This window comes from Leptodactylus fuscus, chromosome 2 (genome assembly GCF_031893055.1).
Source record: "Leptodactylus fuscus isolate aLepFus1 chromosome 2, aLepFus1.hap2, whole genome shotgun sequence".
Lineage (NCBI taxonomy): Eukaryota > Metazoa > Chordata > Amphibia > Anura > Leptodactylidae > Leptodactylus > Leptodactylus fuscus.
In genome coordinates this window covers 134,105,818-134,124,558 of record NC_134266.1, presented here as the reverse complement: position 1 = coordinate 134,124,558, position 18,741 = coordinate 134,105,818, and the positions used below count along the sequence as shown (strand labels likewise).

Below are 18,741 nucleotides of genomic sequence, written 5' to 3'. Positions count from 1 at the left end.
TTCTTCAAGGTTGGAGGAAGAGTTGAGGTCCTGGTCCCATTTATTTGTGTACTACTTTCTTCTTTTTAATGATGGATGGATAGCAAGATAGATAGATAGATAGATAGATAGATAGATAGATAGATAGATAGATAGATAGATAGATAGATAGATAGATAGATAGATAGATAGATAGATAGATAGATAGATAGATAGATAGATAGATAGATAGATAGATAGATAGATAGATAGATAGATAGATAGATAGATAGATTTTGCAAGTATCTATCTAACATTTAATAATTATCACACGTTGCACTGCAGTAAGAAGTTGTTTCCCTCGCTGTTGCTGCCTATTTTAGTGCTGCTTTCCACTAGAGGGCATTGTGTATTTAATTTTGACATATCTAGAATTATCTAAAAGGCACAAAGCCCACACACTTGCTATTTGTTCACAAACGTACAAAATTGCTTACTTTTTCTCATTTTGTCCTGATTTATTTTTAGTAATGATGGAAAGTAACAACGTAAGACTTAAACGTAAAAAAGAGAGTAAATGTATTTGTAACATTCCTTATTAACAATAACCTCGACTACCTCCGCCTTATATTGAAAGTCGGGAGCTACAGAGGAGTATGTCTGGAGGTCAAAGCAAAGTTTATTCTTTAAACAACATCTTTAGATAGCTTGGTTATTTTCTTGATTTTATAGTAACCATCTTTAATCTCTTGGAATGCTTCATCTGCTCTTGCTTCATTTGCTATTTCTCTACTAACTCTCTTCTCATTACCCTGTAATAATAGAAATTGCCATTACAAAAGACTTAAATGATTTCCTTAAGGCAAAATCTAATAACAAAACATACTGATAGGGAATGTGCACTATATGGGACAGTAACTGACAATGTCTGTAGAGCGCTGCGGAATATGATAGCGCTATATAAGTCAGATAAATAAATAATAAATAAATAACAAAGTTCCCATGTTCATATAATAAGTATTTATATTGCAAAAAAATATATCATTTGGAAACAGTATTGTAGCCAGGAAACTCATTTAAGTGTATTGCTACATTTTTTTTTATTTTTATCAATTGATATGGGATACAGAATCTGACTTGTGACTAACTCATATAGCACTGTACACTACAGCTTTTTTTAAAAAAAATAAAAGATGGCTGAACCACTGTATAAAGAACGTTTACTTTGTATGTCTCCCCTAGTTTTATAGGGTCCTCACTTTCTTTGAATTATCTACTTTGCTACTCTTTATGTCTGAGTTTTGTCTGTACACATGCCCTATACATACAATACATGCTTCATAACATTATAGTAGTATAATACTAAGTGTTCCTTTATTGCTCATACACTATAATGCAGCCTTATTGCAGCCAGACACAGTATGACAGCTTATCATTTTTCCTATATAGTATAATCGTCTTTAGTGCACCCCACACAGTATGAGTATTTTTAGAGTCCAAACTCAGTATAATGCCCCTCATAGTAATGATGTCCCCACTGCAGTTTGATCTCCCTTAGTGCCCCCACCTTTTCTGATGCCACTTAAATGAACAACTTGAGTGCCCCTTAGTTTTCCCAGACATATGATGACTCCTTAGTGCGCCCACACTTTATAAGATAAGATAATCCTTTAATAGTCCCACTATAGGGAAATTCAGTGTGATACAGTATCATGGATAGTACAGTAGTATATAGCAAGAGAGAACACATGCAAGCTCATGGCAGATAGAGAGATACTAGGAGTCATAGCAACTAAAAAGAAAGAAACACAGACACACTGCAGGATCATTTAGTTCTCTGTGTGAAGTGATGTTGATAATACAGCCCGACTGCAGTTGGATGAACCGAGGAGGGGGGCACAGCATGTAGACATAGGGCTAGTTCACACGTAAATTACGTGTGACTTATTTTGGTCCATAAAAAACGCTTCCTAATTGAAAACGGATTTTGGACCTTGCCGCGGTTTTTGGAGCGTTTTTTGGTAAAAACCAATTCAAAAAACGCCAAGCAGTTTTCCCCTCCCCTAAAGTGAATGGCCGCAAAAAAAAGCATTGCGGTTTCGGTTGCTTTTTTTACAAAAAAAAAAGCTAGGTGTATTCTGCCTCTCATTCACTTCTATTGCATTTCCTCAGGCGGAAAACGCCTGAAGAAAGGTCATGTCGCTTTTTTTTCTGCTAGCAGAAAAATCTACCAGCAGAGAAAAAAAGCTAGCAGTCTACATAGACCACCATTGTATGGAGGCGGATTTTGAGGCAAAATCCACCATCACAATCAGCCTCCATAGCCCCGTGTGCCCATAACAGGCAGAAAAGCTTTTTGCTGAGGTGAGGGGACATATGCAGCTACCACGATAACATGTAGTACTTCCTTTTGTAGGTAGTGTGATGTTATAGCCAAAAGTGAAGTCAAACCGCATCCGTAGTCACAGGGCCGCCATCAGGAATTTTGGGGCCCCATACAGCCTAAGTGTCTGCCCCCCCCCCCTTATTTTGCGACACACCAATTCTGTATTACATTTCCCTTTATTTAGCAGCATTACAAGGCTTAATCAGATTCTATTTGCAGGTAAAATCTGCTACGTGTGACCGCGCCTATAGAGAGCCAACACCATCTATAAGAGCTCTCCTAATAAATCCTCAGGGCTTATTCACATTGCGTTTTTGGCCTTCCTTGCCGGGATACGTTGGTAACCAGTCAAAATCAGCTGTCAACTTATCCCTGCACGAAGAACTGGCTATTAAAAAAAAAAGGGGGGCCTGCAGTTCTCCGTGCAGGGATAAGTGGGGAGCTGATTGTGACTGGTTACCAACGTATCCCGGCAAGGGAGGCCAAAAACGCAACGTGAATACTCCTTTACAGTGAAAGTCCCACCCCCAAACAGGCTGCTATGCTAGTAACATAGCGGCCTACATCATTATTATTCTCCAGCTAAAAACTTATATATTATATATTATTGCCCCAGTTCCCTCTCCGCAGTGCCGCACACCCGATGTCCCAACAATCCCCCCCGTCCACCCTCTAACATCTTTCCATTGCCTCCTGTACCCATACCTCCCAACTGTTGAAGAACCAAAAGAGGGATAAAATGTGCGCTTTGCGCGCCGCTGGAAGTTTAGCCCCACCCACTGTTATGTTGACTCCGCCCACTCATTAATTTTCATGTGCCCGCACACTGTATAATCCTCCTACAGTCACCCGTAAATTATATGTCCCCCCCCCCCGTCTCTCCCCTAGCTTCATATACACCCTTCATCTGCCCCCGGATTCATGTCCCCTCCATCTCTGCCCCCAGATTCATGTCCCCCCATCTCTGCCCCCAGATTCATGTCCCCTCCATTTCTGCCCCCAGATTCATGTCCCCTCCATCTCTGCCCCCAGATCCATGTCCCCTCCATTTCTGCCCACAGATTCATGTCCCCACAACTCTGCCCCCAGATTCATGTCCCCTCCATTTCTGCCCACAGATTCATGTCCCCACAACTCTGCCCCCAGATTCATGTCCCCCCATCTCTGCCCCCAGTGTCATGCCGTCCTCTCCATCTCTGCCCCCAGATTCATGTCCCTCCATCTCTGCCCCCAGTGTCATGCCGTCCTCTCCTTCATCTGCCCCCAGTTTCACGTTCCACATAATCCCCACATTACACTTACCTTTTCCTTAATCCCCCGCTGCTCTCTGCGCGCCTCTCTCTCTTACTGGCGCACAGTTGTAGACGCGATGTGACGTCATCACATCGCGTCTACACTGCCGGGTAGCCGGCGGCAGCGGCGAAGTGAGGAGCTGACACAGGTCAGCTCCTCGCTTCAGCGGCTGAAGCGAGCTGACCTGTGTCAGCTCCTCGCTTCGCCGCTGCCGCTTCTCTCGCTGACGCTGACACATATGCGGCTGAAGCGAGGAGCTGAACTGTGTCAGCTCCTCGCTTCGCCGCTGCCGCCTCTCTCGCTGACACATATGCGGCTGAGCTGGACGTAGATCTGAGTTGAAACAAGCAGGACATACAATGACTGCTGCCGGCGCCAGGGGGCCCAGGCCCCCCCAATTTTTAAATTTGGCCGGGCCCCTGACGCCAGTAGCAGTAGTACTGGCCTATCGGCGGCCCTGCGTAGTCATGGTTTTCTTGATTAAAACATCCTTATTTATTAGGCCATAATTAAAAATACGTACAAAACATGAAACCAGTGAAAAAACATATAGCACTTACACCATGATGAGACAGACATACAGACAACGACAAACGACAAACTGGGTGCCTACGCGTTTCAAGGCTGTAGCCCCTTCCTCATGGCAAGACCCATACCGGAGGGTTTTTTGTCAATCCAGCACCGAGTGTGGCATGTATTACAGTGTCCACAGAAATATACATGTTGGCTGTGTGTACACGTGTTGCTATTTTGTATACTATCCGGTTTTCACACGTGCCGAGTGTACCTGCTTTCAAGTACTTTTCATGTGTTTGCATATGGACATTGTGCTATATATAAATACCGCATGAAACCAGTGTATAGCCTTACATAAAGCACATCTTCTATCCAGGATAATACAAGTTTTAGCAGACCCATACTGGAGGGTTTTTTGTCAATCCAGAACCGAGTGTAGCATGTATTACAGTGTCCACAGAAATATACATCTTGGCTGTGTGTACACGTGTTGCTAGTGTGATCTTATGCTCAAAATTGAGCATATCAAAAATAGTTTGATATCTTGCATCAGCACTATTGTTCCTTAACCACAAAAAATGTCCTAAAAAGTACCCCATACTTCATCACAAGCCCTCTTCCTTGCTTCTTACCACTGTTCCATCCGCCTGCAGAAGTCTGAAGCCATCCAGGTAGACAGTGTGATGCTGTCTTGCCATGTTTCCTTAACTCGAGGGGGGGGGGGGATGATGGTAGGTTCCTAGGCTGTAACAGAGCCCCACATGTCCACAGTAAAAGAAAGAAATACCGGTCAGCCGACCAGAGGCATCTTCACACATCAGCAATAGATGCCAAAAACATTTCCTTGAAAGAGGAAGTCCACAATTTCACGCAGGTTTCTCCTCCATGCTTTGTCTCCCTCATGTTGGCCATGCTTTCCTTAGCTTGTGGGGGGATGGTAAGTAAATTCCAGCCAAGCAGGTATCTTCCAAGCTTAAATGATAGACACAAAGAAATAGTTTGCAGGGTCTTCCATTCGAGATAGTTAGCTAAATAATAGTGCTAATTTGCTTGAGTAGAGGATTCTTGAAGATACAGACAAAAAGAGTGAAAAAGGAAAGATAAAGGTCACTCTCAGCTCGGAGCTCTATATCGAGGCTGCCACTCATGTGGCATAATTTATCGCACACAGAAGTGATATCCACTTAGTGCCTCTCCAACGTCCAGGGGTGAACCTACCTATTTTGCCGCCCGAGGCGGACGACAGAAAGCCGCCCGCCCCCCCCCCCCCCCCCGGGAGGAGGGGGGACGGAGCGGAGGGGGCAGGGTGGAGCGAAGGGGGCGTGGTGGAGCGGCGTTAGCAGGCAGAGAGCAGGCAGGGAGAAGACCTGCTCTCTGCCTGAGCATGAGGGGAGGCCGCTGGAGCAGCGCTGCTCCAGCGGCTTCCCCAATCCACTGCTCGGTGACAGTGACGCTAAGCCAGTCCAGGACAGCTTGTCCTGGACTGGCTTAGGTAAGCAAAAATGCTGCCCTCCCTGGGGCCCTGGCATAGCGCCCCCTGAAGTGGTCGCTTCAGGTCGCCTCATGGGAGGTGTGGCGCTGCCAACGTCTGCAGCCCACTTATTACCCCCCCCATAGTTTAAAGCTTTCTTAGCTCACCCATACAGTGGAATACCCCTTAAAAGCTTCACACAGTGGTGATGCTCTTCACACAGTTCGATACCTCTTTTCCCCCACACAGTATTTTGCCGTTTAGTGCCATAGAGTATGATGTATTACTACTTGACTAGCATTTCTCCTTAGTTCTTATTTATTAGTTCTGCTTTATTTTCCACTGTGACAATGCATGGTGCTAGCACGACATGTTGCGTTAAACCAATATGAGGGATTGAGCATTTGTAATAAGACGTTTACATAAAAGATATTTGTGAATGCACATCAAATTGGATAAATCTTCAACCAGAATGAATCCTTGATCAATTAAAAAGCACTGATGCACAAATTCACAAAACATAACATTTATTAAATACCCCTAAAAATCAACAGGATGAATCCATCCTAAGACACAATGCTCTAAAATGTGATCAGATACATATACCAACACAGTTTACATGTGACCACTAGCAGGTTCAAAGATAGGGACCAAAGTTATATACATCCACCACAACAAACTGCATAAAGTGTAAAGAAAATTGGTCAGATCTTACCCATATTCACAGTTTGGAGAACGTCATGGTGTGCGGGAACTGGGCACACCATAGTCCCTAGGCTGATCCTTCAACACTGTCCCTGTACCCCAGATTACTCCCTCCCTGACAAGGGCAGTCCCAAACTGAACCTTATAAAAAATGTTTGTCCCTAGCATTGCTTTTTGATTGTTGTTTATTCTGATGTAAAGAGAGAAGTAGTCTTTTACTAGACTTGCATCCGACTTTGAGCCAGTGCTTATATTGTCAGAATGTATCCTTGACCAAAAATCATTGTCTTTCAATGAATGGCACCAGGAAAGCAATCAGGGGAAAAGTTAGTCAAACTGTCTGTTTTCTTTATTTTCATAGGGGTCAAAGGGTGAACAGGGTCCTCCTGGCATACCAGGACCACAGGGTATTCCTGGAGTAAAAGGAGACAAGGTAAGCACATGGGAGTCTTTTTTTTTTCTCCTCTGCTTATCTAAAGTACATTTATTCTAGCCTGATTCTGTTATTTTAACTGGACTGAAAAGTGATGGTTTCAACACACTTATGACTTACTTTACTCCACAGGGCTTTCCAGGAAAGGTTGGAGGCAAGGGTGAAGTGGTATGTATGATCTTATAAATTACTATATAACCGGCTATCTGTTTCTAAGCAGATTTTACACACACTTGCATACAGTACACACCATAGTCAAGCATCACTACTTTATCCTCTGTTGCAAGTGTTCACAGTTTTTTGTACATAATGTATGATGCTAAAAATGCTGTTTGCTTTTAGGGTGATCCAGGAGTTGAAGGTTTAGCTGGTGAGAAGGGAGAAAAGGTGAGTTAACCTACTTAATAATGGTTAAAAAGTCTTCTTACTTCTATTTTGTCCCCTTTACTTGCAAAATAGCAGAGCTGGTTGTATTTCTCCTGGCTACAGGCAAAGAAACAGCAATATTTTTTATAGTTACAGTGCATTACATTTTGGTCCAGAATCACATGGTCTATTATATGAGACTAAGTTGTCTGAAAAGTCAGTAGGTTCAAATATGGTTTTGTGATTAGGTCAGCTGATAATACATTGCAATTAGAGATGAGCGAGTAGTACTGAATCGAGTAGGTATTCGCTCGAATACTACGGTATTGGAAATACTCGTACTCGATCGAGTACTACTCGCTATTCGAATGTAAAAGTTCGATGCAGAACCAGCATTGATTGGCCGAATGCTATACAGTCGGCCAATCAGTGCTGGTTCTTCTCCTACCTTTAGAAGTCTTCTCCGTGCAGCTTCCCCGCGGCGTCTTCCAGCTCTTCATTCACTCTGCCAGGCATCGGGCCTGGGCAGAGCCGACTGCGTATGTCCGCTTGTAGTGTGGGCATGCGCAGTCGGCTCTGCCCAGGCCCAATGCCTGGCAGAGTGAATGAAGAGCCGGAAGACGCCGCGGTGACGCTGCAAGGAGAAGACTGCTTGGAGGATCCAGCCCGACCCTCACTCGTGGACTTGGTAAGTATAATTTGATCGAACGTTGCCTACCACTGAAACGAGCATTTTCCCCTCATAGACTATAATAGGGTTTGATATTTGATTTGAGTAGTCGAATATTGAGGGGCTACTCAAAACGAATATAGAACATTTTACTGTTTGCTCATCTCTAATTGCAATATCAGTTTTATGACAGACTAGATCATGTTGTATTTGTCTTACTTAGATTTACTACATTAGACAAACTTTGCTAAACTACGTCTGTAAAGTGTTTGCTTCCTATATTGCTGACTAATAAAGCACAGCATTCAGATGACCAAACATTCAGATGAAAACTACATATGTTTAGGCTAATTGTTTTCAATTTAGGCAAGTTATCTGATATAAATGTGATAATATATAATTTTATAATATAATTCAGCATCCTACTGCACTTAACCAAGTGCTAAAAATTGGGTACATCAAAGTACAGGGGACGTTTTTCCTGGTGGTGACAATTGCATAGTTTGCCTAGCAATAATGCATAATATCAGACTATTAATATTTTATGTATGTTTTATATTTCATATACTCCATCCTTCTGGCCCATCCTAGGTTGCACAATGCTCATCAGTAAACAAGACTGTTCCAAAATTAGTCTTATGTATGTCTCAGCCCGCTGCAACCATTTCTCCTTGTGAGCACTGTTTAGGGGTAGCTGAATAGTAGGTTTATGCACAACTGCAAATTTCTGGAGGATCCTAGACCTTGAGGTTCGTGGGACCAGTAGCTTCAAGTACCTGTTTGCTACTTTGTAATAATATTTTAGCAGTTGCTCTCTTAATCTGATGAACTTGTCTGGCAGAAGCCTTCCTCATTATGCTTTTATCTGTATAAAACCCATATGTACATATCTAATATTTTCATACCTTGTCCAAGGCATTGCACTATTTGACACTTTTCGGCAGCAGAGAGATCCTTTTTCTTCCCCAGATTGCTTGAAACCCATGGCCTACTTAATTATGTGGAAGGTCCTTCTTAAGTAGAATTTCATTAATTGGGCTCACCTGGCAAATTAATTATCACAGGTGTCTGAGATTGATTTCACTGCTCTAAAGAGACCTGAGACACATAGACAGTTATAAGTTTAAGTGAAAAGCAAGTAATTAAATATTTATGACATTTATATCTGATTTGCATATATATATATATATATATATATATATATATATATATATATATATATATAATTTTTCTGAAAATAGGCTAAAGTATATATTTTCTTTTTAGGGTGAGTCTGGTGAACCAGGTCCCAAGGGGCAGGTAGGTTTGTCTGGATACAATATGTAACGTTTATTTTTATTTACATTTGCTAACATCTTGTGGATTCAATATTTTCTTATGCTTCTATACAGCAAGGTGTACATGGAGAACTCGGGTATACAGGTCCCACTGGAGATCCTGGCCAGCCTGGAATACAAGGACTTGCAGGGCTACCAGGACCAAGAGGACTTAATGGAGAAAGAGGAGTTCCTGGGATGCCTGGACGCCCAGGAGTTCCTGTGAGTAACATTAAAATGTTCTTAATGACCAGAATAAGATCAATTTAAGTGATCACTCCTAAATATTAATTTGACTGTAAGGAAGCCAGACAGTCATGTCTAGGTCAAGATATTCAAAAATTGACATCATGGCTTCAGAACATTCATCCTGATAAAGTTTCAGTAATATTTTTGTTCTTTTAGGGAAGAGATGCAGGAGATCAGCATATTGTTGACGTTGTTCTGAAAATGTTGCAAGGTTAGTACTATAAAGATTAGCCCGATTTGAAAGAGGCAATGAAAAATGTTCACATGTTGTGGGGTGGTAAATATTTCATAGCTACCTTTGTTAGAATCAGCTGTTAAAAGGCTGTCTGCAAATGACCTTCTATACCAATGCAGTTGGATTGGGATTTACCATACGGCACAATATTGTAGGTTGCCATCTGGAGGAATATGACACAGTAAACCCTGGCAGAAGCATAGGGTTCACAGTGTCACAGCTGTGGGCCAAAAATCACCTTACACTACCACTGGATTCCGTTATGAAGCTGTCCGTTTACAAAAATAAAAACGGACACCTATCATAACAGGCATTAAAGGACACCAACTGATGCTGAGGGTGGGTTCACACCTGCGCCCGGTCTCCGCTTTGTGGGTTTCCGTCTTCTGCTGACAGGAGACGGAAACCCGGCAGATAGTGTCCGCCCATGAGCGCCCGTGAACGTTTTGTGGTCTCTGTGGCGAAACTATTTTTTTTTAACTGGACACAAAGTCTTGCATGTCTGACTTTGCATCCGGTTAAAAAAAAACGGTTTCGCTGCAGAGACCACAAAACGCTCACGGGCGGACACTTTTCAAAGTTTTGTTTGAAAAGTGACTGCTGGTATTTGTCTCCTGTCCAGTTTCTCGGCAGACGACGGAAACCTGAAAGCGGAGACCGGAGCGCAGATGTGAACCCACCCTAACTGATGTTAATATGTCTGTTTTTTTAACTGATCCATTAAAAATGGATCAGTTAAAAAAACGGACACATTAGTATCAGTTAGCATCAGTTGGTGTCAGTTAGCATTAGCTAGTGTTCGTTTTTTCTATTGTCTGTTTTTTTTTTTGTTTTTTTTTGCTGTTTATACTTTCTGAGCATGCGCAGAAAATAAACAGACACAAAATAACGGACAGTGACTGATGGCTATCACTTACTGTCCATTGCCCATACACTTCAATGTTAAAAAAACCGGAACACTTGCTGTCCGTTTTTTCAAATGGACAGAAAAGCCCAGCATGTAGCATTATATTGTCCGCTTGAAAAACGGCCATGGTTGTAAACAGACACTTAAAGACACAAATGAACAGTAAAGGACACTAAAGGACAGCAGATAAAATCCCATTGAAATAGATGGAAATTGTAATGGACACATCTAGTGTCCGTTGCTAAAATCTTGAACAGACAGAAGCTACGGACACTGCTGTCGGACACCATTGGTAGTGTGAACGTCCCCTTACTGTGCTAGGGCTTATTTAGCTTCATTGATCTCCTTTCTTATTTTCGACGTCCGATACTGTATGCATTTTAAATTTAAGAACCCCTGCCATCTAGGGCATGGGGATGAGAAGATATATGATACACAGTCTCCACCATCATAAATGAGAAAATTAACCCTTTAATGGCCAAACTAGCATTTTATCAGCAGAATCTAGTCAAGGAAGCATTCTGTGGAGGAACCTGTGGCACAAAAGGGGGCATAATTATTATGTGGTAGCAACAACAGGGGAAGGGAATAATAGAGATGTGTGTACATAAATATGTTGTGAACAAGTCATCATGGTGGTCTGGGCCTAGAGTAGGAAAGGAAAATATAACTGTTATTAAAATATATGGATGGGACGCAGCTGATGGTTGTGAGGAGAAGTTGTGCAGGAGGACTCAAGTTGTGCTTTTTCACCAGTGAATGTGTGCCTTTATTTACACCCCTGGCAACAGGGGCATAACTACCGGGGTAGCAGTGGTAGCAGCTGCCACAGGGCCCGGGACACTAGGGGGCCCGATGGCAGCTGCTACCACTGCAGATCTTTTAAAAATAGGCCGTTACCTTCTGGAGTAACTCTATACACTATAGTGCTGGGTGCAGCCTGAAGATGGATGTGGAGTGGAGAGCAGCTGCCTCCTTCACACTCCATGATGGCTTTACTACTGTACAAAAGCAGGGGCCGCCTACTGTCCCAAGCCCTGTGCCGGCATCTATACTAGTAGATTGAAGGACCTGTGACATGACGTCATCAAAGGTCCTTTGACCTACTAAAATCACTGTTTTTTGTGGGTGGAGCTATTCGGATTGTACAGGTCAGTGTACAATGAAGGCGAATGGGTTGTAGAATGTGAGAAAGAGGACGGAATGGGGGGTGAAAACTGTGAGCAAGAGGCGGGAATGAGGGGGTGCAGACTGTGACTCTCGCTTTTACCCCCATTTCCACTTTTGCTTATACACACCCTTCAGCCCACGTCACCCTCTTGTTTACGTACAGCCTGCACACCTATGTACCACCCTTGCATGTCAAAAGTTTGCCACGATGCCCCGCCTTTCCTAGTTACACCACTGCCTGGCAATAAACATTTTTCTGCAATGTAGTAAGGGCTACCTAAAGCCTCAGTTCCTTCAACATATGAAGTAGCACATTTATCAAGTGAATGAATTATGCCAGTTGTGAGCTATGTACGTTCAAGGTTTTCTCACATTCATGTTAAATACAACCTGTAGGGGTTTTCAGGCACCTTTTACCCCAGCTATGTATGGTTAGGTCCATATATATTTGGACACTGCCACAATTTTATTTTATTTTTTACCTGTTTACTGAAAAAGATTCAAGTTACAGTTATATAATGGACGTGGACATAAAGTCCAGACTTTGAGCTTCCATTTGAGGGTATCCACATTAAAACTGGATGAAGGGTTTAGGAGTTTCAGCTCCATAACATGTGCCACCCTGTTTTTAAAGGGACCAAAAGTAATTGGACAATTGACTCTTGGGCTGTTTCATGGGCAGTTGTGGGCAATTCCTTTGGTATGTCATTCTCAATTAAGCAGATATAAGGCCTGAAGTTGATCTGAGGTGCGGTGCTTACATTTGGAAGAAAACATGCGGTCAAAGAACCTCTCCATGCATGTGAAACAAGCCATCTTTAAGCCGCGAAAACAGAGAAAAGAAAGGTAAAATCTACAGTTTGTTACATCCTGAGAAAGAAAGCCCTGATGAATGTATCAATGCAAAACAACCTGGACGCCCACAGAAGACAATAATGGTGGACGATCACAGAATAATTTCCATGGTGAAGAGAAACCCGTTCACAACAGCCAACTAAGTAAACAACACTCGCCAGGATGTAGGTGAATCAAAATCTACCTTAAATAGAAGAGTGCATGGAAGTAAATACAGAGGGTTCACTGCACAGTGCAAGCCACTCATAAGCCTCAGGAATGAGAAGGCTAGATTGAACTTTGCTAAAAAAAAACATCAAAAAAAGGCATCACAGTTCTGGAAGAACATTCTTTGGACAGATGAAACCAAGATCTACCTCTACCAGAAAGAAAAAAGTATGGTGATGACGTGGTATAGTTCATGATCCGAAGCATACCACATCAGGTGTAAAACACAGAGGCGGCAATGTAATGGCTTGGGCATATATGGCTGCCATTGGAACTGGGTCACTAGTGTTTATTGAAGATGTGACACAGGACAGAAGCAACCAGATGAATTCTGAGGTATTCGTAGACATATTGTGTGCTCAGATGCAGCTGAATCCAACTTCAACTACATCAGAATTGTGATAATGTACAGAACCAAAATGAGAAAAATGTCTCTGCCCAAACACTTATGGGCCTAACTGTATCTACATTATGCTGTTAAGTAGAGATTCTATTTTGCTATGTCACCATCATCAACATAGGGAGTCCATAGATTGTGTATCTTATTATTTACAGTCTATTACAATTTTTGACTCCTGGCAATTAAATGAACAATGTTTGTATTTAACTTTCTGTCTACTATTTGACCTATTGCATGTCCAAAAATCAATGACATCATCATTCTTTAATAGTTTCTATCCATAGCCAGCTAAGGCTAGGTTCACACTAGTTCACTCAGGTGGTGGGTTCTCCATTCTCCATAGACCATATGACGGAACTTCGATGCAGATGTGAACCTAGCCTAAGCAAGTACATGCTGTTTACATCATGTTAAACCCTAAATTTAACCTATTCTCTGGTAAATGTCTACAAATGTGTCAAAAGGGCTTTATTCGCCTGCCTGAGGCCAAAAGAGTGTCTTTTTGGCCTCCAGTGGGCTGGTATATATTTTGCAAGCTGTAACAATGTGGTTGAACAGTAGTAGACAAAGGTAGGAAGTGGAAGACAATTACCCTCAAGTATATTTTTATATTCAATAAGAGTATATTAATGACTTGTCCCACTATATATTATATGGCTATACCGTGATATACATTGCAGTCTTCTTTTGGAGGTCCTGTATATGTCTAGATATCCTTCATACATATGTGTATACCTCCAATGGAAGGCTCTTGACGTGTTGTGAACATGACCTTAGACTGCGCAAAAATTGGGTTATTTTTAGCTAATATTATTTTGAAGCTTTGTTTTTCTGATAATTTATCTTTATGACAAGTTACACATAAAATTAATAATGGATGTGCTGGTGAGTAATGGAATGCAGGCACATTGAAGGCAGAGCTGCCAATTACTTGTGTCACAGTCATCTGTATATATTTTGCTTGGTATATAGTATTGATATTCAGCACTTTACTGTTAAAATGCCAAGGATGATCAATGTCACCGGACTTCATCTGAAGTAGACCTAGGGAACAAAGTAATGTTTGGTTATTTCAAAAACTTTTTTTTGTTCACAGAGCAACTTGCAGCTGTAGCTGTTAGTGCTAAGAGAGCAGCACTTGGTGGAGTTGGCATCATGGGACCACCTGGACCACCAGGTCCACCAGGCCCACCTGGAGAACAAGGAATACATGGACCACAAGGGCCTCGGGGAATCCCTGGCCTTCTTGGGGTTATGGGCCAAATTGGAAATACTGGACCCAAAGGTTTGTAAAGTTGTATAAATTGGTATAGAACAAGTAATAACCCAGAAAAAAACATTTTACAATAAGTATTCTAATTAATTACAGTAAATTAATATAAGTAAATTAATCTGCTTGGATTTCTATCTGTGTTCCTGACAAAGAAAAGAGATGGCTGAGTGAGCAAATACACTGTAGAGAATCTACATATGTGTATTATTTTCAAAGTCTGGTTACTCCTGAATGAGGAATAAAGCGGTATAGGAAATCACACTGGAAAGCTTCATCAGTTACAGTTCAGAAACTGCTCGACTGTGATGTTATGAACAAATTTCAATATTTGCATAAAGTTAATGACTTTAATGAATTCTTCCAGGTAAACGTGGAGAGAAGGGAGACCGGGGAGAAACAGGCCGTGGTCACCAAGGTCTTCCTGGACCTCATGGAATTCCAGGTGAGACTGGCACAGATGGTGTTTGATCTGATTATACTCTGATTATTCTGGTATGCTTTCTCTTTTGACACAAAATTGTAATCTCATCCAATAAGTCAGATCTCATGTGGGTTATAATACATTTAAAAACAACATTTATTCAGAACAAAGACCAGGGAAATGCAAACTAATAGAGAATTTTCTCTTCCTCAGGTCTCCCTGGAATTCCTGGTCATGCCATTGATGGAAAAGATGGAGAACAAGGCCCAGAGGGTGCTGCAGGACAACCTGGTAGACCTGGCTTGCCTGGACCAGCAGGCCTGCCAGGATTTTGTGAAGCAGCAGCATGTTTGGCAGCATCTGCATATGCCCCAGCCTCTCTGACTGAACCTGGCACCATCAAAGGTTAATGATCACATTGCTCTTTTCAACTGTTCCCCAGGACATAAGAGATGAACTGAAAATTCCAGAGCAAAATCAAATGGAGCCATTTTCCTGCTGACTGGACCCACACCCCATATAAACCATCTCAATAGGTCTAGCAGAGAGGAAGTTATTGTGAGAAGCAGAACCATTAACTTTGGGAGGAACAAGAAAGAATTTCTCGAATTCATTGTCATTTCTAATCAGTGAACGTGTACTACCAACCACTTTCCTCCTAAACACTGACCTCAACACTATCCTTTCTTTTCCTTATTCTCCAATATTTCGGGATGTGTCTGACTTCATTGATGGCTTTGGAGGATGTCTAGTCACCGAGTCATACCCACCACCGGATATATAAAGCAATATGTATGTGTCTGATACTGCAGGCCTTAATGACGCTATAGTGTTCTCAGATATCTGCCCACTCTTCTAGGAAAGGAATATTTGGACTTTCTTAATCCTAATTATCAGTAATACAAATAATTATAGAGCCTAAATTTTGTTTCTGAAAAAAAAATGAAATACAGTGTCATGATTGGTTTTTGCTTTATCTTTGTGACTTTTATTTGCCCATATCTTATGTAAGTGATTTAACGCAGACAGACAGGTCACATGGACCATCATATAATTAGGGGGTATATATACTGATATGAGGCTTATTCTAGTAATGGTTACTGTTGAACTGTTACAACATGCCATGTCATAGAAACATCTGCACAGTGAAACTTACTTCTTCCATAATGGAATATGGGCACACCCCTAGCACTCTCTCAGTTTAAGATACAAATAGTCACTTTACAACTGACATAACCCTCAGTGCGGCACCTATGAAAGCTGGTGCATGAGGATCTGAAGCAGCCATATTTAATCACTGAAATTGATTATTGTGAGTTACCACACCATCAGTGTCTTTGAGAGTCCTCCATTGTAAAGATACTTTGTATATTTGCTGAACTGTGAATCATGTATCTTTCTGATCTTATATGACTTCTGGTGATTTTTGCCCTTCCTTGATGTGATTGTGTCATAGTATATGTTCTTAATATGTGTGCTTTTATGCATTTCTATGACCAACATCTTTCTTTCTCTTGTTGTGTTTGTGTACATCTTGTCATGTCTGTTACCATGTTGTTGTTTGTATGTGTTTGTGTGTGTCTATGTGTGTATTATACAATAGGTGTGCCTTATGTTGTGTATTATCCGTCTTTAGTGTTTGTGTTTTAATACATCCATCTGTTGTCTGTTGTATTCTTTCACCTTCACTCCTTGTGACATCATTTTTGTCCCTGTCTTATGTATATAGCTAAATGTTACATTATTACATGTTTCTTGTGTTACATGTTGCAACTAAGTGTTATACTTTTATCTGTTTTCCATCTGTGTAACATATTGCTTATATATGTTATATCTTGCATAAATCTGCTTATTGTCTTTTCTATGCTTGGAATACATTGGCCTTGCTTCATGTCTGTAGGTCTTTGCATATTTCCTGTACTTCTGTACTTGTCCTTAATGCCTCTTAGCCAGGTGATCAGTTTACCCCTTTCATCTGTCTTCATGTCTTTAATGTGTCTGTCTTTGTCACTATTACATGTTGTTTTTGTTTGTATACCATGTGGGAAACATGGCGCATGTACTGTATTAGGTATATTAAGTTGCTTAAATTCTGTCACTTCTCACTTTTATGTCTTGTAGTAGTTTGTGCCATGCTGCAAGGTGCTCATGTCGTCATTAATTTTTCTTGGAAGCTTCCCCTTGTTGTTTTGCTACTCGTCTACCGTCATATACCGTCAGTGTCCTACTTGTATCATATGGTTTGTTTTAATGGCATGACACCATCCAGAGAAGGCAAATTCACTTATAGTCACTATTGTATTTGTGCAATATATGGTCCATGCTTGGATGTTATACTGTAATATAAAGTGTGAAATATTCGCTATATTCAGACATACCGTATTAATATTGAGTATGTGCTATAAAAAGAAAACTCATTTACTGTAAAAGTACAATAGTAAGGGTGCTTGAATGTAGTGACACAAGAGAGAGGTGCTCAGTGACCTGGTGTTTGTGCATTAGATAATGATGAAAGCTATAAAGTATGTCCTCAAGTATGTATTAAGAAATGGAAGGTTAGTCTATTGAAGTCTGTGTTTTAGGAGGTCAAACATAAATGTTCTTCGTTATGCCCAATTGTCATATTGTAATATGATATTCATTTTTCTAGACTCTGCATTTTACAAATTTACCTCATCCTTTCCCTTTCCTTTACTAGTTTTCCCAATAAAGTTGTAGGTAAGGCTCTTCTGACAAAGTTCATGTTTGTTAAACTGTAATTTAAGTGTGTTTGTGTTTTATTTGCAATCCACAATACGTAAAACTGAGTGGCTGTAATATGCCATGCTGCCAAGGCCTTGATGTTCCTCGAAATGTAAATCTATGTAAATGATTATTTTATAAATAACTGAAAGAATAATTGTTGCGTAAACAAACAATAAAGCAAGTTGGGGTGGAGTTCTGCGATTGCTGTGAGTTGTGCTTTTCAGTTTTTGATAGTTAAAGTGATTGTGTAGAAAATCTATTTTTGTTAGAGGGGTTCCCTTATGATCAGATGATCACACGTGAGGGACCCCATATGTAATTGTTGTAATCTATGGAGAATCCAAACCACCTGCAGCGCCATGATATAAAGAATGAGGCGTTATTCAATTCCCATTGAATTCATTGGCTGTCCATGAAGCGTTCCACTTCGCGGTTGGCTTGAGGCCAGTAAGGGTCCATTCACACAGAGTTTTTTGGTGAGGATTTTGGTGACGAAAAAATCCGCTTCAGGAATTAGGAAATGTTTTTTTCCTCCAGCACAGTGTATGGACCTTGAAAAAAATGCTAGTGGTTTTTCCAGGCAGTTTTTGCCAATGACACGAAGATTTTCCGCCTCCCATTGACTGCGTTGGTTTTTGCAGGCGGAATCTGCCTGAAAAAAGCTAGCAGAACCCATAGAACTCTATGGGGTGGCGTTTTTTCCATGTGGATTCTGACATGGATTCAATGCCAAAATCCTCGCCAAAAAACTCCATGTGAATGAACCCTAAGGAGTTATTTTCCTGTGGATGAATCCAAGATAAGTTACAAAAGACTGAAAATCTGCACTATTAAAAGGTGGCCCGTTGTCAGTCTTCACTGTTTCAGGTATGCTATATGCAGAGAAGATCTTGTCCAGTTTTGGTATGACGGCCCTTGCAGAGGTGGTGGTAACAGGTTCAATGATTGGAAACCCAGGGGCAGTGTGGTGGCTCAGTGGTTAGCACCGCATCCTTGAAGTGCTGGAGTCCTGGATTCGAATCCTGCCAGGATTAACATCTGCACGGAGTTTGTATGTTCTCCCAGTGTTTGTGTGGATTTCCTCTCATTCTACAAAAACATACTGATATGAAAAAGAAATGTACATTGTGACCCCTATATGGGGCTCACAATCTACATTAAAAAA

General features: G+C 41.3%; 1 protein-coding gene across 1 annotated transcript in view; it reads left to right on the top strand.

Annotated features, from left to right (window-relative positions):
- Window positions 1-15,931, top strand: part of COL9A2 (collagen type IX alpha 2 chain) — a 60,654-nt gene extending 44,723 nt beyond the window's left edge. Inside the window, exons 24-32 of the mRNA XM_075264675.1 lie at window positions 6,691-6,762; window positions 6,895-6,930; window positions 7,105-7,149; window positions 9,065-9,097; window positions 9,190-9,336; window positions 9,520-9,574; window positions 14,234-14,422; window positions 14,775-14,852; window positions 15,045-15,931. Of these exons, the coding sequence (XP_075120776.1) occupies window positions 6,691-6,762; window positions 6,895-6,930; window positions 7,105-7,149; window positions 9,065-9,097; window positions 9,190-9,336; window positions 9,520-9,574; window positions 14,234-14,422; window positions 14,775-14,852; window positions 15,045-15,241 (852 nt within the window). The 3' untranslated portion in view covers window positions 15,242-15,931. The remainder of the gene's footprint in view (window positions 1-6,690; window positions 6,763-6,894; window positions 6,931-7,104; window positions 7,150-9,064; window positions 9,098-9,189; window positions 9,337-9,519; window positions 9,575-14,233; window positions 14,423-14,774; window positions 14,853-15,044) is intronic.
- Window positions 15,932-18,741: the final 2,810 nt, after the last annotated feature.